Source organism: Manacus candei, unplaced genomic scaffold, assembly GCF_025592945.1.
Source record: "Manacus candei isolate 608988 ecotype Guabito, Panama unplaced genomic scaffold, ASM2559294v1 h1tg000050l, whole genome shotgun sequence".
Lineage (NCBI taxonomy): Eukaryota > Metazoa > Chordata > Aves > Passeriformes > Pipridae > Manacus > Manacus candei.
This window is the reverse complement of record NW_026138098.1, coordinates 22,707,549-22,733,187: the sequence shown is the minus strand read 5'-3', so window position 1 is coordinate 22,733,187 and position 25,639 is coordinate 22,707,549. Positions and strand designations below refer to the sequence as shown.

At 41.3% G+C, this 25,639-nt stretch overlaps 1 protein-coding gene across 1 annotated transcript; it reads left to right on the top strand.

The window, feature by feature from the left end:
* Nucleotides 1–18,517: 18,517 nt before the first annotated feature.
* Nucleotides 18,518–25,118, top strand: COMTD1 (catechol-O-methyltransferase domain containing 1). The gene is made up of 7 exons (XM_051800986.1): nt 18,518–18,694; nt 20,008–20,141; nt 21,127–21,232; nt 21,958–22,076; nt 22,339–22,393; nt 23,818–23,951; nt 24,713–25,118. The coding sequence occupies exons 1-7, from the start codon at nt 18,613–18,615 to the stop codon at nt 24,863–24,865; spliced, it is 783 nt and encodes a 260-aa protein (XP_051656946.1). The 5' UTR covers nt 18,518–18,612; the 3' UTR covers nt 24,866–25,118.
* The last annotated feature ends 521 nt before the right edge of the window (nt 25,119–25,639 follow it).

Here is a 25,639-nt window from a genome sequence, read left to right as displayed (position 1 = left end):
CTCTTAATTTCCACAAGCTAGGTTAACTGGGTTTTTGTCTCCTCAGTTTTCTTTTCATCCCTGTGTCACGGATCAGGTTACTCTAAATAGTATTTGGAGTCAAAGACCTCAGGCAATCAACTCAAGAGCAGCAAGCTTCAATAAAGCAGAGTCTCTCCATTAAAGCACAACCCAAACAGCCCTTTGAATGAAGGTGCTGCTGCTTCAATGAGAACACTTTCAATGTGGGGCATTCCCAAGACCCTAGGCAATGGTGGCAGGATGGATAACCAGGACACACTGGGAGACTGTCTCCATGTTCAGTGACAGCAGATACAAATCATAGAATCCTTAAGATTGGAAAAGACCTGCAAGATGAAGTCCAGTCTTTGATTGAACAACACCTTGCCAACTAAACCACAGCTCTAAGTGCCACATCCAGACATTTCTTGACCACTTCCAGGGATGGTGACTCCACCACCCCCCTGGGCAGCCTGCTTGACAATCCTCTCAGTGAAAAAATTCTTCCTGATGTCCAGCCTGAACTTCCCCTGGCAGAGCTTGAGGCTGTGTCCTCCTGCCCTGTTGCTGGTTGCCTGGGAGAAGAGGCCAACCCCCATCTGGCTACAATCTCTTTTCAGGTAGTTGCAGAGAGTGATAAAATTCCAGCTCCCTCAGCTGCTCCTCATATGACTTACTCCCTAGACTCTCAAAGCAGCCTGCTCATGTGCCTCTCTCTTTTGGCATCTTGATGCTTTTTCAAAGTACTTTGGCAAAGTTGGAGCACTACACATCCTCTTTTACAGTGATCTGTCTGCACAGAGCTTATTCCTGTTTTACTGTGCCAGTGCAACACAACCATATTTCCCGTCCTAAACCATTTTATCTAAGGAGGTCTCTTGGAAATGAACACTGGCATGGGGGAGAGAAGGAACATAACAGCAAGTCCTGGTGCTCTTAAAGCAATGTATTTTTCTCCAGGTCCTAAATGATTTTATTAAATCTCAGATTTTCATCACATTACCTCAAATGGCAGGAACTGGCTCACCACTTGCTTTGATAGCATTGCCATTACTGCATAGCAGCATCTCTCTTAATGGTGCCAGGGTTAGTGGCTCCAGACAGAAAAAAAAAAGGGATTGTGGTAGGGTGCCCATTTACCCACTGCTACCTCATTTCATCAGCCATTTATCAACACATTCTTCATTTGGAGAAATAAAATCAATGGTAGGTGGAGCTCTTTCAGTGCATTTAACTTCCCTGGCATGATACAGGTGGTAACACAGCTGAGATCAAACACTTTCATCTTTCCTCCAGAGCCAGCTTGGCTGCAGACTAACTGTTCCTCAATTAGAGATTGCAATATTTCTGGCAAGGATTAAGTGTGCTTTCTACAGCTCAGATTTGCCTCACTGTTGCTTTTTTTTACTTAAAGAACAATCACTTTTTTCTTACTAGCTTGTTCACCTTTTACCCAACGTCCATAAGAAGGCTCAACTCAAATTATGTATGAGACATAAATCTATGGAAAACTTTAAGCAGATAAGGAGACTGGGATTTTAGAACACTGATTCTGTGTTACAGTTTATAAACCCTGTCATACACTGCAATAAGCATTTCTCTGTTAGTTTCCTGAAAGAGAAGGGTTATAACTGCATTTGAATAAAGCCCAAGGAAGCTTCAGGAGACCTCCTAGCTTGTTGCTAAGTCATTTCCACTCCCTGAACATCTTTACTCCAAGCTGGGATAACAACAGTTCATCAACAACTGTTGCACAGCAAATTTTATAAAGTTTAAATTCTTCAGATATCAATGAGAACAGAAAAGGAGTACCTCCATTCCAGTGCTTTGCAAGGAGAAAGATGTACTGTAGTAGCTTGTTCCACTTTCAGAATTCTTTATTCCTCTATAGGGTTTATATTTAATATGTAAAATTAGCTCTCTTAAGTCTAGAAGGATTAGAGATCCTGGAATCAAAAGGTTAGTAATAACTTCTGTTCACACGGCACCATAAATGAGATCTCTGTTACAGCTTATAAGAATACTGATACAGAATCAAAACCTGAAGTCACACCAACACAAACCTTCTCTTTTTGAAAGAACAGAGTATTTTATAATGTAAACCAAGCAACAAGGAAGCACAACTAGATGTTCCTACCTTTGCCATAAATTCCTCACAATCTCTTTAATGACACTTCTTAATTTGTGTGATTTAATACTGTAATAGAGTATTTCAGATCTTTATCTGTATCCACACCTAACATTTCTCTACATCCCCTGCAGGGTCCACAGATGACAGTATGACACTTCATTTAAGTTTCTATACGTTTCTGTCTGTTAGTATTTGCTTCAGTTGGTCACCCTTTGCAATTTGTCAACACTTCACAAGTAATGATACAAAATAACTAGGATGCCTGGTTTTCAAGTTTAAAGCCAAAGGACCTGTAGTCTCACTCCTGACAGTAACATTTGGCTGACAGGCAACATAATTTACATAAAATATTATGTACCAGAAACTTTTTTCCTCCCATCATCAGGCTAGCTTCTCATCTAGTAATGTACACATTGTGTTTTGCACTTTATGAATCCCTAGTATGCATGTAATTCAATAAATCAGCACTTATAAATCAGCCACAGCCTCTGTGTTGCATTCATCTTCCCACTCCCTGCACTGAAATGCTTTGTCAGCAAAGGCCTGAGCTATTGGTTCTGCAGATGCATGTAGATCAATATTAAACACATGGCAGTTTAGTCTGCAGTGACTGATACAAGCTCTGCCCCACCAGTCATTCACAGAGTGCAGCTACCCAGGTGAGATCCCCTGAGCACTCAACACTGACCAAAGTCACCGTGTAACTCTTGCTGAGACCCAGCACACAAGTCCTCCATTAAGCACTGATTACATTGGCCACAGACAAAAATGTTCCTAAAAGCTTAGTAAGTAGGACCACATCAAAAGGAATGCCAGATGGTTCAGAATAAGCTGTTGGGTTACAGCTAACAGCTCTTTCACCTGCTGAAACCCACAAACCTTGGCTGTCCTGAGAACAAGCACATCTTGCCACATCCATAATAAGTAAAACATATTGGTCAGCTTAATTTCTAACCTTTCCCACAGAAGAAAAATGGGTAGCCAGAACTTTCAACTTTTATTGATATTCAATGCCAAGTGGAATCAAATTTTTCTATATATTTTGGGTTGCACTTTGCCAGATACTCAAGGAAGTAGAATCATGGAACTGTACAAAAGAAAGGAAAAACCCACACCAGAGACCAGGCTAAAGCAGCCACAACATGACATAAGCCGTTTTCATCTTCAAAAGAAATCCTGACTGTTAATTCCATCAACAGTTCCTCTTACCAAAGAGCCAGGAAATTACTTTGTTGCTGAAGGACCCCATGATTTTAAACAGGGTGTCATCATAAGCTAATGAAAAGTAAAGAGCTGGGATATAATAGCAAAAAAATTTATTATTAGTCTACTTGGAAGAGATGTGAAAAAACAACATCAAGGATGCACCAGTGTTTCAGCCACGGATATCACAGCTTAGTATATACTCCAGAGTAGACATGCGAGAGCAGCAAATTGATCTAGGATGCTAACACAATCAGAGACCATAACTGATGCTTCAGACAAAGGAAGGTGACAGCATATTACCAAAAAAAAAAAAAAAAAATGTACCTGACAAAAACAGTGTCATCATCCATTACCTGCCCAGCCTGGCTGTGTAGGCAGGCAATAAAAATAACTCATACTGCAAATTTAGCACCTCTGTCGAAGAAGACAGTATGACTATCATGGAGTGTCATGGCATACCACAGACAAACAAAGCCCTTCACAGCTTTACTTCAACAGGTAAACCAAGCACAAGTATAATTTCCTTGCTTCCTGCATCACCACTGGATGGTGGTGATGATCATCTCCAGCCTCCTCTGGAGAGAAATGCTGAAGAGATTTAACAGCAAAAATTTAACTCCACACTGTAGGTAGTCCAATGGAAACTTCAAAAGAAAGGTCAACTTAAAGAAACAGTCCATAGCTGGAAAAGAGCCAGGTACTGGAGATAATCCTGGTTGCACACAGTGATGGGAAGTAATACCACTTGTTAATTGCCACTTTTGACTTAAGCACTTGTCTTAGAAACTCACCTGGAAGGAACTACACCAGTTGAAAGAAAGAGCAAGTCACCCAAATCACCTACTAAATCAACACCCCATCTCTTGCAGCATCCAAGCTTTCTGAATTCAAGTGCTCACTCGAGCATCCTCAAGGTCTTGCCAGTCACAACCTGAGTGCAGCTGTTGGATGGGGAGGTACTGGAAGCCTCCAGACTGCCATAACAGATTGTTACATGGTGTCAGTAGGTTCCACGAATACTCTCTCAGATTGGACCAGCTCTGTATCAGGTTGTCATGATTTAACCTGAGGCAGCAAGCAGGCCCCACACAGCCACTCATTCACTCTCTCATGAGCAGGATCAGGGAGAAATCAGAAGGGTAAAAGCTAGAAAATTCATGAATCAAGGTAAAGACAGTTTAACGGGGAAAGCAAAAGCCACACATGCAAGCAAAGCTAGGAATTAGTTCACTGCTTCCCATGGGCAGGCACGTGTTCAGCCATCTCCAGGAGAAATGGAGTTCAGCAGCACTCCATCACGTGTAATGATTATTTGGGAAGACAAACACTCCAAACATATCCACCCTTCCTCTCCCTGATCCCACTGGTAGGGAAGTGAATGAGCAGCTGCATGGTGCTTGGTTGCTGGATGGGCTTAAACCAAGCCACAGGGGTACCTTTTAACAGGTCCCTCCACTATGAAATACGCAGGCTATTACATTTACATACTGCCTTCACCTTCCAGCTGCTTTAGGAACAAGACAATAGTCCACTGAGAATGCCTCTCTGCTCCTTCCTCTTGTTCTTTTGCATACCCTCAAGCTGCTTTGATTTTAGCCAAATGCCAAGGATAACCGGGCTTTCATCCTCCATGGCAGCACTCCACCCCACAGGGAAACACAAAGCTGTCAGTCCCACACACACATCATCATTTACTGAGAAATAATCCTGTCCTCTCACCCACCCACCCCTCAAAAGATAAGCAACTACACCACACTTGTATCAGTCTTCAGTATGAAATGGAAAAGCCCGGAGTGACAGTAACAGCTGCCACAGTTGATTTAGCCATTGGTAAAAATGGAAGTGAGGGAGAGAGAAGCCCACTGAAACTAAACTCTGTGGTCTCTGTGGTGTTGATCAAGAGAAGATCTTGATCAACACCATTTCAGATACAGTACCTATACACATTAAGACTCTGGCTCAGGGAAAAGTCCCAATACAGGAGACACACAAGAGAACTAGTATTTCTGTTTCTACAGCCCATTAATTCAGTGACCACCTGATATAACTAATGTCACAAATGGAAAACTGGGATTTGTATCTCCTCTGACACTGATCAGCACCAGACCAGGGAGTAAGGGGCCATTCCACATGTAAGAACTTCAGCAGCCCAAAAGGAGTCCTTAAGAATGAAATCCAATTGGCAAACCTTGAAACTGTCAAAATGATAATTCAAACTTTCACGCTGCTACTCCTAAGCCACTCCCAGGCCCTGAAGTGGCTTCATTATCTGTTTGGAATGGTGCTGTAGAAATGAGGACATGAACACCAGACCCACAACACACATTAAGACCAGGCAATCCAGCAGCAGTTTTCCTTTTCCTGAGCTTCACTTCAGTCTTCAGAAGAAAGCTCTACACAAGATCTCAAGCCCCAGGCTATAAGCAGTGTTTTGGTGGGGTGATTTTTTTTTTTTTGTTTGCTTCTTTTCCTTCTATTGGAGCATAATTTTCACTCATGGATGATCCAAGGTGGAGACAAAGGAAGAACTGAGGGAAGCTATAAGCCTTTTGGCTACTCCATTACCACCAGCTATGTGCTCCTATATCCCAAAATGCTGCTGAAGTTACATAAATTTGCAGCCCTCTCTGTTTTGAAGGATGCATTTGCCCTGCCCTCCAAGCATATCTGTGTTTGTACTACTGTGGCAACCAATGGCTCCAACCAGAGGAGGACTCCATGTGCCAAATGCAGCATACCTACAGTAAAGAGAGAGCTCCTTCCCCAAAAGTAGTCCTAATTTAAAACAAGGTGCAGTGAGTGGGATGAACCAAATACAGAGGATGAAGTAAAAGGATGGAAAAGCAATTATATGAACAGGATTTTTAACTGTCTGTATCTACTCCCCCTCCTGTTTTTCACAGAGCTTAGCTGCCCACAACCAACATATCATGAAGACTGAAATCATGAATTGGGGTCTGAAGCTTTTTTTGGTCCAGAAGAGTATAGAAATACAACGTGGAGCTACCTTAGCGCAGGGAAATCCAGCTGTTCCAATGCACTTTTAATCAAGCAATTACAAGTGATTGGGTGATTCTCTAGGGGAGCTTTAGGGAAGGCAGGGATTTAAATGGTGCTCTGAATTTTACAACAGGGGAAGGCACTTATCTATCTTGACCTGGCCCTGCTTTTTATGACTGACTTATTCCATTCTCAGACACCTAAAAAGGACAAGACAATGTTTAATTTATCACATGCCCACTACAAACATCCTTCCACAGTTAATATCACTCAGAATCCACAGCAGAAGGATATGACATTTCCTCTAGATTGCAATATGTCCATTAATTTTCAGATACCAGCACTGCTGCTTAGTATAATACTGCACACCAGGAAATTACTGGGGGGGAAGGAAACAAAAAACAAACCAGGCATGTGCCAATAGAAAAGGAGATGCACGTGCCAAGTTCTTTCCCAGGAAGATGATGTTAGAAAACTAAGCAGTGATCTGAAAGGATAACTTCAGATGAACAGGTTCATATGCAGCCCATGTAGTTAACCTGTATGCCAACTGCCAATATAGCACAGTTCTGCTATTCATCCCATCTCATTGTAAAAGGGTGGGAGCTGGAAGCTTTGTGCTGCCAAAATGCCAGCCACTAGCCAAAAGGTACATTTGGTTGCTTGTCAGTGTAGCAGATGTGAAATGGGCATCCTTTCCCTTCTCTGACTTCCTCAAGGACAGAAAAAGCAGCTCAGAAAAAGGAAAGAACAGAGGTCGGCAAAACTAACTGATTTTCTGAAAGTTCTGCTTCTTGACAGTACTCCTACATCATGCTTTTTTCCCCCACCAGAAATTTGTCTAGAAAATACAATCCCCTTAATATTTATCTCTTGCATAAGAAAACCCAGGTAGCTGAGGACATTCAGATTAAATAAAAAAGGAGACAGTTATTGATAGCAGCAAGGAGGGCTTGTGCTGACAGGATTAAGAGGAATGCTGACCAGCATGTGGGAACACTGAACACATAGGACTGAGACACCACAGAACCATGAGCCCATAGGAAATCTCTCAGTTTCCTCTTACAAATACAAATACTCTGCTTTCTGTCCTGAAAGCAGAAAGGACACTTTCTTCTTGGTATGCTTACCACCTTCTAGAAACTCCATCAAAAACTGGCAAGCCAAAGATAGCCTTTTTAAGGCTCAAACTGGGTAAGATTTTTACATCTGCCTGCCAGGAAGAACTAAGCAAGCTGACTGGATATATCTACCAGTGGTAAGCTTTTTAAGAGTGACTCATTTAATCAGCCATTGTATTTTCAAATCAGGAACTGCATTTAAAGCCACTGGGACACCGAAGTTATTAAAAAGTAGGGTTTATTTACAGAGCCATTCTTAGCAGCATATTTAGTTAATAAAATATAGGTAAATTTTATGTGCTATTAATAAGCTTATTAAAACAGTTATCCCAAGCATATTTCTAACTTAATATAGTAATCCATAACCTTCTCAGAGAAATTCTTCTTCCATGTTTATGGTAATTTACAGGGATGAGCCTCCCATTCTTAAATGCAGGCTGTAAGAGGGATATTCCAAGAGGTTAACAGGAATGACCAATGTTTAAGCTGTTCTATCCAGTCAGAATAATAAGATTTCAACAACACATTCCATGTAGTCAAAATCCTTAAAAAAAAAAAAAAATCAGGTTCTTCTATTATCCTGGTGCTGCTAGAGAATGGCAGAATTTCACCTTAGCAAGTCTGCAGTACAGTAATAAAGATCAGATGGAAACATCTATATACATGTAGCACACCTCCATCTACAAAAACAACACCAACACCTCCAGCTTGAAATGCCAGGCAACATTGAAACCTGTTGTTTCAATGAAGAACCAGGTTTCTATATTGTTACTGTATTCTCTCAATTACACATAAATATCCATAAGACTTTCCAAGTACTCCTGAAGTGAATTAACAATACTCTTACTACATTCCATTTCCCTTCCCAGCCTAGAGAAGAGGCAAGATGATAATGTGTCATAATTACACACACATGCATGCACCCTCAAACATGCAAGGCAAGGAAGAACTAACTAGATGATGTGTTGCACTGATCAGAGAGAAAGGCTTGTCCTTCTCCCTTAACAGCTGAAGATTCTGTTCTAGCCTTCCATCTCTTCTACCAGTAGTTTCTCTACCTACTATAAAGAAGTAAGACACCTCAAAAACATCCCAATTCCTGAGACTCGGTCTCTTATAACAATACTTCAGTAACTAATGTATATCCTTTCCAAAATTCATGAACTTTCCAGCCATCCTGGTGCCCTCCATGCTCCATGCAATACGAGACATTTACAACTCTGACACCTACCTCTGATCTGATAATACACAGTCAGAGAGCAACAGGCATTTACAGAACACAATTCCTCTTCAGAGATTTTTGGGTATCTATCTTAAGTTGTGCATCCAAAAACACCTGTTTGTGTCTACCAATGATAAACAACAGTCTAGACAATCTGCTCAGATGCAGGTGCCTAAAGTCATTAAGATGAACCCCTTAAATTCAGATTTACAGAGCATTTCTTCAGAGAAAAACAGTAGTTGAAGCAGAAGATACGAAATTAATAATTTTAAGCTGGTACAAGAAGTACACCTGTGAATAATCTTAAAAAGCCCAGTACTAATTTCCCAACTCAACTTACTTGTCACAGTTACAGTCTTTCAGCTCATCTCAGAACTAGAGACAAGTTAGTCTTTGCTGTCCTGCACACACACATATTTTCTTGCATTTCCCATTAACAAGTCCAGTCTCCAGTCCTTGTTTTCAGGCCTTCCTCTGACTTTGATCTAACAGTCTAACACAACTCAGTGCTTCAGTATCTGTCCTCACAGTGCAGGCTTGAAGACACCAACAGCCCTTTTTTTGCCTGAGACAGTAACTCGTGAACAATTAATTCCTGATCATTCTGCATCAGGTCCAAGACTTTTTCACCCACCACTCATGTTACATTAGAATAGACAAAAAGGGAAGCAAGCTCCATAGTCTAAATGGCTTTTACAGTCTCAAAAGGAAAGGGAGTGACGTGGAAATGAAGAAGATCGAGCAACCCCAACCACCAACAGATCTGATGCACACAGTTGTAATCAAATAATGAAAGTTAACATTTTGCTTTTACAAACATCTAGGAGGAACTGAACAATGCTAACACTGTGCATTGACTTAACAAATTCCTTTATAATGGCAGAAAGTAGTAAAAGGAAGGAGGAATTTTCACTTCTGTCTTCCTACAACTACAATTTGTATTGCTCAGGTACTGGTTTGTAGTGGAGATACTTAAAATACTTCTTCCTGAGAAACTACTGTCCCTTAGGAAAGGATTCTGAAAGGATCATTTTGCTACTTCCTGGGTTCAAGGCTCTAAAAATGTGTTATGCCAAGGAAAACAGAAGTGAAGGATAACTCACTGTAGTACTACAGTACCAAACACTGGAAAGGAGCAGCTTTGCTTGAGTTTGATGTACTTTAGTGAAAAAGCAGAACAATATATGGCATCATCCTGCAACAACAGCACACTATTCTTTGCCAGAGACTCAGGAGCATTCAACGTGTTTAGTCAAATATTTTACATGTATTAATGCCTAACAAAAGCTTTTGTCATCTTCCATGTGGAGCTGAACTTCCAAGGCTGCAGAGAATACCTAGGTATTCTTGGATTCGCACACTGCATCAGATTTTGCGTAGTGACAAGAGCAGTGCTCCAACACCTGCACACCTCGTAGCTTTTTCCTTAACTCACTGAAAGAGAAACCACCTTCTAGTGGAAGATTTACTGCCTCTAGAGAAAGGTTCCCTGCCCCTGGCTAGGGGCTGGAACTAGATGATCTCTAAGGTCCCTTCCAGCCCAAACCATTCTATGATGACCTTACAGGCATGGCCTCAGAAGATAAAACTTTTTTCAAAGCATCTAGATTTCTCCTATTTTTTTCACTGACTTTACTTCATCAGTCCATTAAGAACACACCAGCTGTCACTTTTGTTCTTTAAGACAGGAAATTGGTCTGATTCAATATACTAGAGCCATGCTTTCAAGCACGGTGAATATTTGGGTCTGCAAGTTTATTTTAGTCCCAGAAGACCCACTGCCTCTTCTAAGGATGTGCCAATATAGAAACACATGGAAAAGGTACAGAACTGGGGAGGAACAGTCACAGCCTCATATTTACCAGGATTGATATGGGACATAAAACAGTCCATTATACCACTTGCCCTTTTTAAGGCCAAGCTGATTGCACAATAAACACCACATCCACATTTCATACCTTATTTTATGTATACAAAAACTCAGTGGGTGCATAAACATCAAAAAGCTAAACAGTCCATGAAACAGACTGCAGCTAGGCTGGGAGAGTTACTAAACCCCATTTGGTCACAAAAACCGTCTCTGCCTTGGAATGAGACAACTTCGATTTTCCAAAAGGCATTTCATCAGAAAGGTGTATGGCACACAATAATTACCTATGTTCTCAAAAGCATCGAGACAGACGACCAGCTGCATACCTATCCTCCTCCTGGCCTAGCTCCCAAGTACTCTGGCATTTCCCACTGTTGCCTACATGAATCTGACAGAAGACAAAGGCAAACTGCACTAAGGTTTCTGGCAACGCTTGGGTAGCGCCTCAGGTTTTAAGGACCACAGCCTAGAATTCAGTTACAACAGTAGCTCTTTACAACATGCTACAAATACTCTGTTAGGAAATATAACAGCTCTCTAACTGCTCTGTAGTGTGAAATATGGCAGCAAGGCTTTGCCAGGGTACAGCCATGTTAAGTATTCCGCATGTCCTTGAAATCCAAATGTTCATGCCACCAAATCTGACTAGCCTCCCATATACTTTCTGGATAGGAAACTGAAAGTGACAAGATTAATTTCTAAATTTCTGTATATTTTTTTTATTATTATTTCAAATCAAAGTAAGTGTTCACAGCTCTGCATCGTTACCTTCTGTCCTTCTAACACAGGACATGTGAAAAGCCAGAGGCAAATAACAGCATCTTCTCTTCAGTGATATAATGTGACCAAAACTTCAATTTACCTTCTCCCTGTTACCTCCAAAGCCTCATTAAGAAAAACACTTGCCTCTTTTTAAGGGAAGAACACTTACAATAACAAGCAGCTGTTGACTCAATTGCTCCATTACAGTTGCTCCCATTTTCACAAGAGACTATAGTATTTGAAGTATTCTTTTAGCTTGGCAGGGTCTTTACTGGCATCATGCAGGCACAGTGTAATTTATTTCAGATAAAGGAGATGAAGAGAGAATCAAAGTAAAGCTCTCAGGAAAGAGCACAGCACAATTTGTTCCGCCCTGTGGCAAAATGCAGCAACTTCAAGAACAAAATGGCACCAGAAACCATCTTAAAAAAACCACAAATGTATGGGGGGGGGGGGGGGGAGAAAGAAAAAAAAAGTACCAAAAGACTAGATGTTCTACAGCTGTACTTGGAATAAGGGATTACCTGCAAAAGAAGAGAAGTTCAACAAGGAATGCAAGGTGAAAAGGACTACAGGAAACACGAGGTGCAAAGGAAGGACTGTGAAGTAAATTTCTCACAGGTATTTCTTCAAAGGCCATGGCAAACTCAGGAGCAGATTCCATAGCAGTTGTGCAATGCAACACGAAAGAGCCAACTGTTGTCCAGGGATATTTATGATGCTTTATACAGGGAGGCTATTATCCCTTGGAAAGGACCACAGAAGAATCATTTTGCTACTTCACAGGTCCAAGGCTCTAAAAATCTGTGTTACACTTAGGAGAGTAAAAGTGAAGTATGCAGAAGTGATCAAAGGAGAACAGGCTGGTTTTATAGCCTGCAGGGGAAACAACTGATCATATATTCTTCCTATGACAAACAACTGAGAAAGTAATTGAGAGCCTAGCAGAAACCAATGTTGTTACCTCAGCATTATTGATTTTCAGCAGACATCTTAATCTAACACATGACAAAACTTTGGTCATTGCAGGAAGATATAGCTTTCAAGGAAAAATGATATTTATAAAGGTAGTTTATGGTTCAGTTAGAGATTCTTATGAAGTCAAGCCCAGGCTTGAGGAATGGCAAGAAAAGGACTTCTTAAAAACAAAATGGATAGAAAATTCGATTAAAAGGTGAAAATATGATTCAAGTATACTAAAGCAGTATTCAAAACACTAAAAAGAAGCAGTAAAAACATAATTTTAAAATACTACACTAAAAAAAGCCTTATTCTTATCAAACAGATGAGAGGCACTGAAAGAATCACAGTTCACTTATTAGGTGGACTTTAAAAAAACCTTACCAAATTTAACAGAAACGTTCCAACTGTTTATATTAAAAGGAACTGAGATTATTCAAAACAAGTATATATATATAACAAAATGTATATAAATAACAAAATGAAGCCAGAACAGGATAAGAAGATAGAAGTTCACATAGCCCTTTGTTAACATTCAAACTCACAGAAATACAACAATAAAGAAATAAAAACTATTAATGATAAAGAGCAAAATCACATACACAAGAATCACCTTACAAATATATGTAGAGAGAAAAAAGTGAGTTCAGTTCATGGCAATTACAAAGAGTATACCTTCAATTAGAAAAGAAAAAATGTAAGAAAGTAGCGGGAGCATTGCACACAATTTAAAAATTCTTTCCTACCTTCTCTCTGTTTCCTCCTATGAGCAATCTGCCCTTTGCAATGTCAGGCACTGCACTCTGCACATCTTACTCTCCTGTTTCCTGGGGATATCTGAGCCATTCCCCCCACTATGTCTTTTCAGCCTGCAGGGGGTAATGCACCACTCATGGAGTCTCAGGTGATGACACTAATTGGGCTCTCTCTACAACATATGTTTTCTACCTGCTAAATCCAGTACTGCCTTCTTCACAGCTGCATCATATTAGCAAACCACAGCTGACTAACATAGATAACCCCTTCCCTATTTTTTCCAGCTGACAAATAGTCTATTAAGAATTCTTGACTTTAAGTCCCAAAGTTAACAGCCAGGCACAGTTTTCACATGCTTGTGACAAATTCTTACTTGTGAAATGAAATCTGACCTAGAGCTCTCTAGGAACCAGACTTAGTGAGATGACCATTCATCATTCTTTAATATGCTTGGGGTAGACTATGTAATAACAACACAGTCCTGCACCTCTCCTGCCACCATGCTCTTGCTTTTGTGCACTCTTGGACAAATGCCCTTAAGGGAAGGGGAAAAACACTGGGCTTCCAAAAGTACTCTTTATTTTTGGTATCCATTCACATGGCTGCTGTGAAACAAATCCAGCCTGCTAGGCTTAACACCAATTTTTTTCAGATGTCAAGAAAAGAGGCAAAAGATATGGGCATGGGAGAGCCTGGTTAATGAGGTGTCACAGCTATGGTTGACTTGTTCACTGCTTCTTTAACTTTATTATGTATCAGAGTAATAAGGAGACACATTTCTCCCATTTTGTTTATGCACTAAGGCTTAAGTGAAGGAGCATCTTGAGACTTACAGCAGGCTTTGCAAGTCAAACAGAAGGCTCCACACAAGTTGTGCCTATTTCAATCACGTGGGGAACATTTGTAGGAGAAAATTAATGCCAAGCTTTATTCCTCAGTAGTAAACACCCTTTGTACCACCGTCCATGCAGTTGTTTCAAGTGTGAGGCTGGACCACAACCTGGAAGGAGATAATTTAGAACAGTCTGACACCTGTTTTGAGGAATTCAGTGGGCCTCCAATCCTTTACTTCAATGACAAACTCCCTTTGTCAGAAGAACTGCTTCTATCATTGGCCTGTCAAGCTGAACCACTGAACAAGCCATTTTACTGGGTCTCGCCCAGTCAAGCTCAATTTGAGTTTTACAGTCCTTGATACTTGTGGGATATTGTCATAGAAGCCATTAACGTACTTTGCACTGCGAATTATGCTGCTTGGCAGGGGCCATCTCTCCTCACGATACCTGCATGTCCAAAGTTGGACCTAGTCTTGTAATGAGATTGCAAAAAGTAGTCATATATATTCAAAATGTTGGCCTGTGAGCCAGTAAGGCCTGAAAATATTTACCAATATGTCAAAATGCTTCTAGCTGAAAACCATTTCTAAACCATTCGCTGTTTGCAAGTTTAATGGCTTAAGGCTTATGGGCTCATGAATCACCAGCTTTCTTAGCAGCAGCATTTGAAATGTTGATACCTTAGCCTTGAAATAGATGTGAAGGTACCACAGCCTTTACAAGCTGTTATCAAAAGACATACTTTAACAGCTCCCACAAAAGACTGACTGCAATAGAAGTAGCTGAGCAGGATGAAAGTAACCGAACCAACTTAAAGTCATTGTTCATGTCTGTGTTCCATTCCGGTGATTACCCTCCAGCCGGACAATGAATCATATTAAAGGAAACTTCGCTACGTACAGTTCATTTGATAAAAAATCCAGATGACTTCAGGAGCAATGATGAGTATTTGGGAAACTATTAGTCTTATTTTGAATTACTGAATTCAACTATCAGAAGAAAATTTTGGAGAGCAATTCCATTTATCATAGAAAAAAAAAATAAAGATGGCAGCATTCTTACAATTCCAAGATTTTCAGTTGAGAAGATGAATGAACATTTATGGCAAAAAAATTGCTACAACAGATACATGTGGAATGAGTATCTCTAAGGTCAAGGAGGTTATGCTAGTAAATGGCAAACCCTGCATTACAGAACTGCAAAAATTAAATGTTAAGCATGCATTATACTAGAGAGATAACAGGGACGGAACAAACAAATATAATAGCAAAACCAATTGGAAGAAATAAGAAATCTCAATTATGAATAAAAAATAATAATTTCATATACAGTCCTCTAAAAGATACCACCATCAAGTGATTTATCTAGGTCTTGCAAGGGGATATACACTGGGAAGTGTAAAATTATAAGATATGCACATTTTTCATCTACAGCACCCAAGATGGACAGATGAATGTACACATATATATGGTAAATCTGTTTCAATTTTAAACAAAGATATTATGAAAACCTACTAAAATACACTAAATAAATACAATCAAATGCTTATGGCTTTGTTTATCCATGAATAGCTTAAAAGGTAAGGAAGTTATGGCTTGATGTCTTTTCTGAGTATCTGCCCCAATCTATACACACATTTATCCACCACGTCAGTGCAGGTAACTTGCAAATCTGCCTCTTCATGCTTCTCTTCCTGCAGACAGATTAAAATCCCAATCTGTGTCAAACACTTCTCTGAGGATGGCTAAGACCAGGTCAGGCTCAGCCCTACAAACTTTCTGCTCCATCAATATAGGTAAAAATTACTATTTGGCCTATCACTCAACCCATAACTCTTCCTTTTCACCTCTAATTTTGCTCCAGGCCCTCACATTCAGCCATACAAAAACAATCAGAAAGATTTTGCCATATTTCCAAGATATTGTATGTTCATCTTCACAACTTAGAGCTTTTGTCCAAGGTCATCACCTTGCTTACTGAAACTTCTTTACCCAGCTCTCATCTCATTCAAGTCCCATTCATCCAGAATGTCAACTCAATTCAGCATTTTCAGGAATTAATCTGACCATATGAATGCATGAATGCATTCTTCTTTGGTTCCTCCTTGGAACATTCTCACATAGAAAAACACTCTTGGAAGGAAGGCTCCAGTAGAAGAACATACTATTACATATATGAATTACACAGTGCCTGTAAAACCAGGATAGATTAGCAATATGAATAAAGTGAGAATTTGCACACACTGAGGTCAGCCACTGACTATCCTGTCTGTCCTACTCCATATGTTTCACAAAAGCAATCACGTTCTGGTTCCAGTCTGAATATGCTGCCAAAACCCTCCTAACCCTTTCAAGAATGCAGTTCCAGAGAGAAGGCACTTTCAGGCACAGTAAATACGCCTACTGACTACAACACAGGGAGCAATCCTGTTCTCCTGTGAAATCTGTGCAACTGGACTGTCCTTACAGATATAGGGAGCAGTGGGGTTTGCATCCAAGACTGTAACAAGGTTTTATCCCTAGGTAGCCTTCACCTCACTCAGCACAAGTAGTAGGCAGAAATCTGACAAAATGTTTAAATGCTCAAGTAACCACAGCACACTGTAAGCATGTGTCTAATTAATCTGATTAATCAAAGTTTCCTGTTCAATAATATATCACAGAGCTATGTAAAATGAAAACTGCAGCGGTTCAAAGAAAAGCAGCTGGCTCCATTTTATTCAGTTGAAAGGCTTTAACTCTTTTGTCCCCCCCTAAGAAAGTGTTCTACCTTGTCTTAGATATCTGAAAATCAACTTCCTTGTCTAAAGGAAACAATACGTTGTCCAATACAGCGATATAGTAAAACACCTGACACTGTCACGACAGGTAAGCTATTACTGCCTAACAGCTTTGGGGGTGGGAGGGCGGGATGGAGTTTCAGACACACGTTCAAGTACGTTAGCAATTCAGTTCACTAATTCTCTTGGAGCTTTCAGGAACTTGAAGATTCCAGACAGCTTCAAGTAGGGCATCTCGCCGAGTTGAGTCGAGAGGCCAACAGAACACTGGAAGTTTACAAACTTCAGTGTGTTTCATTGAAAATACAGAGTAACCCACAGTTATTCTTTCCCTCCTGCTGCAGTTGCAGAGAAAAATCACTAGATGGAGCCGCACCGTCACAAATCTGATTTATGGCCGCCAGAAGAATTATTGCCTCCTAAAACTGACACGTTCCAGTGCATCCTGATAACTCATCTTCTGAAAGGCGGGATAACATTTACAAACAATTACCAAAGCAAAATGTACGTAGAGAAAGTGATGAGATACTGAATGAAAAAAAAAAAAAAGCATCAAGAAACCAACAATCCTAGTTTTCAAAATCAAATAAATTTTAGAAGTGAACTGAAAGTTATTTCATCTACCAAGACAGATCATATGTCTTGCTTTGTTCTGCAAATCAGAAAGCACAGCAGACTGCTTAGTGATTGACATGATTAGTTGCTGCAAAAGAGATGCAAGAGCTCTGGGCTCAAGTTTTCATAAATAAGGTCTAATACACACTAAAAATGCAGTGACGGGCAAACCCACTTCCCATAAATACCCTGGTGATATATTTAATCCTCCATTTAAGATGTAATTAAAGAAGAATCTTTTTCTTCCAACTGTATTAACACTAGATTGTTTTGCTAGCATAGGAAAATAGTTGAAAAGTTATCATCCAAACCTACCAACACACAAATCATCTTGCTTTCTAGAGATTTACTATGTGCCAAAAGGGAATTTTTACCTGCTCTCATTCTACATCTATGGAGGCCAAGTTGTAACCCACTCCATTTCTGTGTATTCTGGTCTGTATGCAATGCTGCTAATTTCATCTCCCGTAGAGCAACTTTACATCTTGGTTGGGTTTTACAAAATCCAAATATTTCCAACACTTCACAAAAATGAAAACTAAATCCCTGGTCCATCTCCAAAAGGCACTGCAGGGTTCTTTCACAAAAGGGAACAAAAGTTGGATTTAGGCTGACTTTTAAAAAATATGATTACACAGTCAATGTTGGCTTATATATCAATTCCCTCAGCAACGGACTAGGCCAGGGAGGATACCCCTAAACAACAGGCTGCCCTCGCCACTGCTGCTCCTCACCTGGAAGGTACTGCAGAGGGGGCTGAAACACTGGCAGAGAAAACCAGGTCCCATTCCCCTTCTCTTGGAGAATCTTCCTTGACCACTTTCACCTGGAAACTCACAGGTCACAGGACTGAAGTCCCAAAATCCTATGTGCATTTTGATACGGAGTTTGCTCGCACCCCAGCTGCAAACAGTGTGCTGGGGGAAGGAGGGAGCTCACCTTCTGGGCTAGTTGGAGGACCAAGGCTCTCACGAGTCACTGCGAAAGGCTCCTCCATCAGAGCCCATTACCAGCTCACACGATATTAGGGTGCGTTTTACAAACTGCAGTGAAGCCGTACCAAAACCAGCCTCTGCGGAGATGGGGGTACAAATCCCAGGTGTCCCTTTACACACCACAGCCAAGTGGGTGACCCACCCTCTCGCCGTCCCAGCCGAGTCCAGCACCGGGCACGCCGGGAGCGGGCACGGTAAGAGCCACCCAGAGGTACCCAAAGGCCGTCTCCGGGATCCCGGCGGGCGCGGACAGGGCCCCGCCCTCCCGGGGGCGGGCGGACCGTCCCGCCCGCCGCGTGTGACCGGCCGGGCCGCGCCGCTGCCGCCCCGCTCCCGCCCCGCTCCCGCCCCGCTCCGAGATGCCGCTCCTCAGCGTGCCCAAAGAGGTGGCCGTCGGGACGGCGATGCTGGGGATCGCCTTTGCCACGGGTGTGCTGGCAGGTAAGCGGCGCCCCCAACACCCGGCACACACACGGGACGTGGGGGCTGCGCCCTCCTCGTGTCCCCACCGGGGAGGGCGCGGGGACCGCAGCTCCCGGGCAGGTTTTCCCCCCCGGGCCGAGCAGGAGTCCCCGCCGCAGGTGCAGCCAGGCGGCCGTCGGGGGAGCAGATGGACCCCTGGGCGCTGCCCTGCGGGCAGGGATTTATTTCGCTGAGCTGTGGCAGTAAATACACTGATGCTCTTAGAGCCCAAGCCGCTCCCTATAATCCAGCTACCGCACTGTGGGGCCGGCGCCAAGGTCCCAGCGAAGGCGAGGACGTGCTACCCTACCCGGCCCCTGCCTGCGTGCGTTTGGCCATCCCCGGAACGCCGCGGTGCGGGCCCCGCTCTCAGCATTGTCTTCCGGTAACAGTTTCGCTTTCATTCCCCGGGATCAGCGGAAGAACGAGGCGATGATCTGGCAGGGGAAGGAAACTCGTGCTGGGCTTGTAACGCGGCCACTTGCTTATTTACTATTTGACTTCAGGCGAGTTGCTGAAATAATCTAGACCTCGGCATGATCGTCTGTAAAACAGATCGATAAACAGAAAATAAACCCCTCAAAATAATAGTGGTTTCTAATAGCAAACACTACCAGGATATGTGCTTGTTGTTATTTCTTTAAAATATTTGACGCATTTGGTAAAAGAAGCATTGGGCATCGAAGGTGCAGTCAGTTCTGTATCTGAGTAGACATGCCCTTAAACTTCAACCTTCAGCACCTACTTTATTTGCATACTGGTTTAATGTTAAACAAGCCATCGAGCAATACCAGATTTACTCTGGCTAGAGGGCAGGACCCAGGACTGTGTCATGAGGAGAACACAGGGCTTGAGAAGATGCATCAGCTGACAGCCCTAAAAACCAGCAGTCTCTTTTCATCTGCAAAACATGGGCCCTAGACTGAGAAAATAGTGTGTCACATTCATGTTTCTCAGCTTAAACTTGTCCATTGAGTTCTGATGTGATTGCTTCTCCTGTAAGAGTATGGCAGCTTTTAAGCATCATATCAGCCACTGAACAACACAGTACCCAAGCCTTTCCCTTTCAGCCTTTGCAGGCCTGGGCTGGACATCTTAGAGGTTAAAAAGCGGGGTGGGGAGGGGGGAGGAAAGAGTCTACTGAGCTGTCCAGCTGCATTGCCTTTTCCATTTTCAGAGATTTTTTAGAGCAAAGAACTTTTTAACCTTTAGTAATACATCAATGGTTGCTTATTTAAAGAGCCAATAACTGAAAAGTAAAAAAGTTCTTATTATTCCTTATTTTTTTGTAGGTAAAAGATACCCTTCTTTAGTTTTTGGGACGCCCAAGTCATCCAAGAGTTTAATTGCAAAAAACAGCCCTCTCTGGCAATACATACTGGATCACTCTCTGCGGGAACATCCAATTCTAAAGAAGCTGCGTCTGGTCAGTGTCTCCCACACCTCATCCTGAACTGCTGGGATCCTTGTGACATTCCTTCCCCCATCTTATTTGCATACACCCTAGAGGGTTTTCTGAACTAGTAATATCCAGATTCATCAATGTTCAGGGCTACCTATGTGAGCATTGAATAGTATTGACATACATTTTTGACATGTCTTTCTATCTCCGGCTCCCAAGTCCATGTGTTTGGGATGCATTTGATTTTGACTTGAACAGATGACTTCTATTCATTTTAGTTGGCATATAAGGAACCTGTAGCAGAGAGAGGTGATGTCCTTCAGCAGGCTCCAGTGTCAGAGATCAAACATGACATGGTGACTCAGGATTGAATCATTTCAGGTGAAACAAACTGCTCCTGCATAAAATCATTGAAATGCTAAGTACTGGAACAGGTTGGTTGCAATGAGCCCTAGAGGAAGAAAGGAAATGGGAGGACATACTTTCCCTTCAGCTGTCACGGCACAGCCCTGCTTCTCCCATTGCCCCCTCCTCAGTGCCAGGAGCCCTTCCACCCTGTCATGGGCTCAGCCCCTCCAGCTCTGCACTGTGTAGCCAGAGCTACAGGGTGTGACCTTTGGCAACAGATGGTAACCAGCAGTTCATAAAAGCATTCTACATGTCTTGAAGGAAGTGCACCTGTTTATGTAAATTCACAGAAATAAAGGAGTTTTGCACTCAAGGTTGCTCTATGACTTTTCATGAGTTATAAATATTGCTGAGTTTGCCACAGCTGTGGTAACTTTGGGGTATATTACTGCTTTGAATATCACTCTCCTTAGTTACAGGTAAACTCAACCCAATTTCTGGCTCATAGATGGAGCACAAAGCCATCTTAAATGAGAAGGTTATCTGTTTTTAGGGTTATCTGTTTTTCCTGGAGTTTCACTTTTTTTTTCCCTAGAATATTGGTTTGGTAGCTTTGGGATTGTTTTGCTGTGATGTGCTATATTTTTTCCCTTCTCTCTAGCTCACCCTTGAGCATCCCTGGGGCAGAATGATGGTGTCTTGTGATGAGGCTCAGCTTATGGCAAACTTGGTCAAACTCATTAAAGCCAAGAAAGTTATTGAAATAGGTAAGAGTGTCACTCTGTAGTAAAACTCCTGACTGTTCTTCTCCACATACACCATGTATAACATAAGATATTCAAATACAGTAAGGCACTGCATACCTGTTGTAGCAAACAGATGGTCAAACTACAGCATGAAAAGGAGTGTTGGATTTGCACTTGCTTGCCACTTTGTGCATTCAGTAGTTCTGGCATCAACATGGTCGGCTCATCAGTTCCGAGGGAGTCTGAAAAAATGAGATCAATAGATCACTTGGGTCTCCAGCAGTTGCAAGACAGGGTGTATTCTTTCCTTCCTGTATCAGTTTCTTGCCAGAAGAAAGTATTTTGCTGCACAGGCCATGAACCCAACCCACTTTCCTTGATGCACCTATGTTAGCAGGATGTCCCAAAGCCAGACTGATGCTGAGAAGCCAGGTATGGATTCCCACCATCTTTGTTCTTGGCCTGGCTCTTAAAATGCCCTGATATTTTGCTGCTCATCCAGTCCCTTTGGGTCAGATATGCAGGGCCTTGTCTGTCCAGGAGACTTTTGGAAAAAGCCAACATTTTCTCAAAGACTGATTTAAAAAAAAGTGAAATTGGAGGAGAAAAATCTCTAAAATCCCCAAAGGAGTCAAGGATGGCAATTTGTTAATGGACAGTATTTCTGAAGAGAGCCATGTAGTTCACTACTTATTTATTTTTTTCCACAATACAATAAGTGCTGATGACTCCTATGGTTTTCCTAGGTGTTTTCACAGGTTATAATGCCTTGAATATGGCACTTGTCCTGCCAGATAATGGCCGAGTTATTGCCTGTGATATAAACGAGGACTATGCCAAAATTGGAAAGCCACTGTGGAAGGAGGTAAGCAGCATCTCCTGTTACACATTTGGGACAGCTGCATTTACAGGTGAAGAGATTTTGGTGTTTTAGACTTGCACATTCACACAGAAGTATTCTTATCATTAAAGGAGGCTGAAACAGTTCAGTTTGGGAAGACAAATAAGTGGTGTCTGGAACCTAGAAATAATAGGAAAACTATCTGAACACCAGTCATTCCCTAAGTGCAATCTACTAACAGGTTATTTCTTGACCACTTTTAACTCCCTGTTCTTTTTCATTTCAGGCAGGAGTAGAGCATAAAATTGACCTGCGGATTAAGCCAGCAATTCAAACACTTGGTAAGTAACCAGAATTAACTTTTTGTTCCCCCTTCCCTAGAAATAGAAGAAGGTTACAATAATGATGAAATGTAAGACCAAATATGGTTGTGAATGTGATCCCTTTTGCTAGCAGACAGCTTCTCTTATATTAAAAAAAAAAAAAAAAAATCTTTAGAAGTTCACAGTTTTCCTACCTACTAGCAGAGAGGAGGAAAATGCTTGTCCTATGTAGTGGGCTGTACTAGTCACTCACCTGTCCTGTCCATCACTTCGTTTAATCTATGAAGTACTATTGTCAGCTGCTGCTGGGAAAGCTGATTAAAACAGATTAATTAGATGAAGGCCAGTTTCTGTTATCCATTGTCCATGCTAAGCAAGTATTCTTTTGTTACGGACAGAAAGAGTTTTCTGAAACGGCTGAAGTGCATAAAAAATTCAGAAGCCAATGTAAAACTTAGAGCACAGTAGTTGAACTGTATTCAGAGAAGTTCAAATTTAGGATGTGCCAAAAGCATGCAAGGCCATTAGCAATGCAATTACTTTTCTCATTCAAGGAAAGAGAAAACATGGAGCAGAGGAAATATTAATAAGTATTCTGAAAATGCCAGAAATTTTCTAGGATTCTTGGAGGCAGAAGAAAGTTTCCAGCAAAGGTGTTTGATGGATCCACAGATCTATTCATAACCTTGTAGTACTTCCAAATTCATCCATCCTTTTCCAAAGAGGCAAATACAAGCACATTGTTAGTATAGACTGTCCTTGAAGTCTATCAAACAACTCTGTCTAGGAATTGCTTCAGAAGAAACGATGCTCTGTTGACAGATGGTAAGGGCAGGTGAGAGGGGTGGCAGTAAACCTTACAAAACAGCAGGCAGCCATCCTCAACTGGCAATTTGGAGTTTAGGAGAACTTAAAACTGAATGTCACTTGCCTTAGCCTAGAGAGGGAGGACTACTTAGATCAATCTTTTGCTGTGATAAATATCTCTTGACAGGGTTTGCTTATGATCTGTGTCATGGCACTTGATCTTCAACAAGAGATTAGCATTTAGAACCTTTTCATAAATGTGAGAAAAATTCTAATCCACTCAAGAAAACAGTTCTCAGCTCAAAAACAGCTGAAGGTGTAGAATGTGTCCAGTTTCAAGCTGCTTGATTTGTTTTTATTGCACCTTTCAAGAGTCCCAGCTGTATCTTTCAGTTTTAGAACTACTCCATGAACTCCTAAGCAGGCAGGACTCAGTAACTGAGTGTTTTATGGCATACGTCATGTCTAGATTGGTTTCTGTGGGATAGGCTTTTCTAGTAATTACCTGTGGAGGAATAGGCTGCCTGGTTAAGGCAGCAAAAAACGTTATTTAACAAGAACTTTGACAGAAATGGATTATGTCCTCCTACACAGCATCAACCAGGGTGTAACGACTCACTTTGTTGCTCATCTAGATGAACTGCTGGCCAGCGGAGAAGCGGAAACCTTTGACTTTGCCTTCATTGATGCGGATAAAGAGAGCTACAATGAGTACTATGAAAAATGCTTGCGACTCATAAGGAAAGGGGGAATAATAGCCATTGATAATGTAAGTACTGCAGTTGTAGTGGTAATAGCACAGGGACTTACTGCTTTTGGCTGTGGGAAAGGAAAAAAAAAAAGTCACAGTGGGATTCTAGTCAAGTGATTTCTGACCTGCAGCTGGGTTGCCAATTGCGACATGTTTGTTCCATGTTATACAAATGAAAATAAAATTCAACATAAACACTTAAAGTAAGCCAAACAAAACACTAATATAGAGAAGGAATAAAACCCTGTAGAAGTTAAAAGTAATGTGTTAAATTTATGTTAGTACATAAACAGTCTGTGATAACAGAAAGTTAGAATTTTTTTTGTATTTCATTACAGGGAATGCTCTGTATTATTCTGGTTTGTCTTGTAGTGCGGTACTTTCAGTACAATGTACAGTACTTACACAAGATCAAAAGTAGCACTTTTAATCAGTAACTACTAATAAGTTATTAATTTCTAACTTTTACTAGAAACAAATAATGTTAAAACTTCAGGCACCTTGAGGGTTACAGTGGCAGTGGAATAGGGGCTTTTAAAAACCTTATGTTTAAACACATCTTTTTTATTTTGGCTTCTAATCTACAGTAGAATTACAAATCTTTGGACTCCCATTCCCACTTACTAATGAGAGTTCCATGTCAGAGACCATTAGAAGTCTGAAATACAATAAATAATATAAACTTCTAGAAACTACTCAGGACCTTTTCCAAAGCTTCCTTTGTGGTCCAAGGGTCACACCGGAACAAATGAGATGCATAACAGTTCCTTTTTCAATAGGTCCTTTTTGGTGGGAACGTGCTAAAACCAAGGAAGGACGACTTGGCAGTGCAGAGCATCCACCGCCTCAACGAGAAGCTGCTCCGAGACTCCCGCATCAGTATCAGCATGCTCCCCATGGCGGATGGAGTCACACTGGCATTCAAGCTGTAGCTCCAGAAAGCCCAGCAGATGGGAAATAACGAGCAGCAGCGAATCATCAGGAAAAATGCCAGTGGAGCAGTATCAAAAATGGTAATTTAACCTTTATCTCCACTGGATAGCATAGCCTGGGAGAGTAGACTTTAGGAGCAGCAGTGTCCTAAGGGTGGCTAAGTAGAGAAGAGAGACTTATTTTGAGAACTACTGTGGTTTCTTATTTTAATTGTAATAAAGCAAATAAACTTATGGGAAATGTTCCTTGTAAGACAGTGGTTGAAAAAAAAATCTCCCTCTATTGAATGTCTGAGTTCCAAGTGAGTCAATACAACAAAGTAATTTTCTATCCTAAAATAGGCTCTTGAGTAGCAGAATAATTGGTCCTACCATCAAAAGAAGTGGAGTTTACTAATGTTTATAGCCATAATAGAAAAATGGATTTTAATGAAATGACATCAAGGAGATTGCTAGCCTTCTCAAACTACAAATATTGAAAGTCATTCTTTATCCTTGAAGAGTACTACATAACAAGTCTCAAATAGACATGATTTGAAAAAAAAAAGTTCTCTTTAAAAGCTTGCCAAAGGACAAACAGTATTTGCTGTACATTTGCAATACAGTATTTGCACTCTCTGAAACCTTTGTGCCCAAGGTCTGGGTTTCTTTCACCTACGTAACAATGCAGGTAGATTTTTTTGAAGTCAGAATGAGGAAGAGCAGATGGGCAAGAAGTAAACCAAAACAATTCTCCCTCCTTCCTTTCTCCCTCCCACTTGCCCTCAAAGAAGC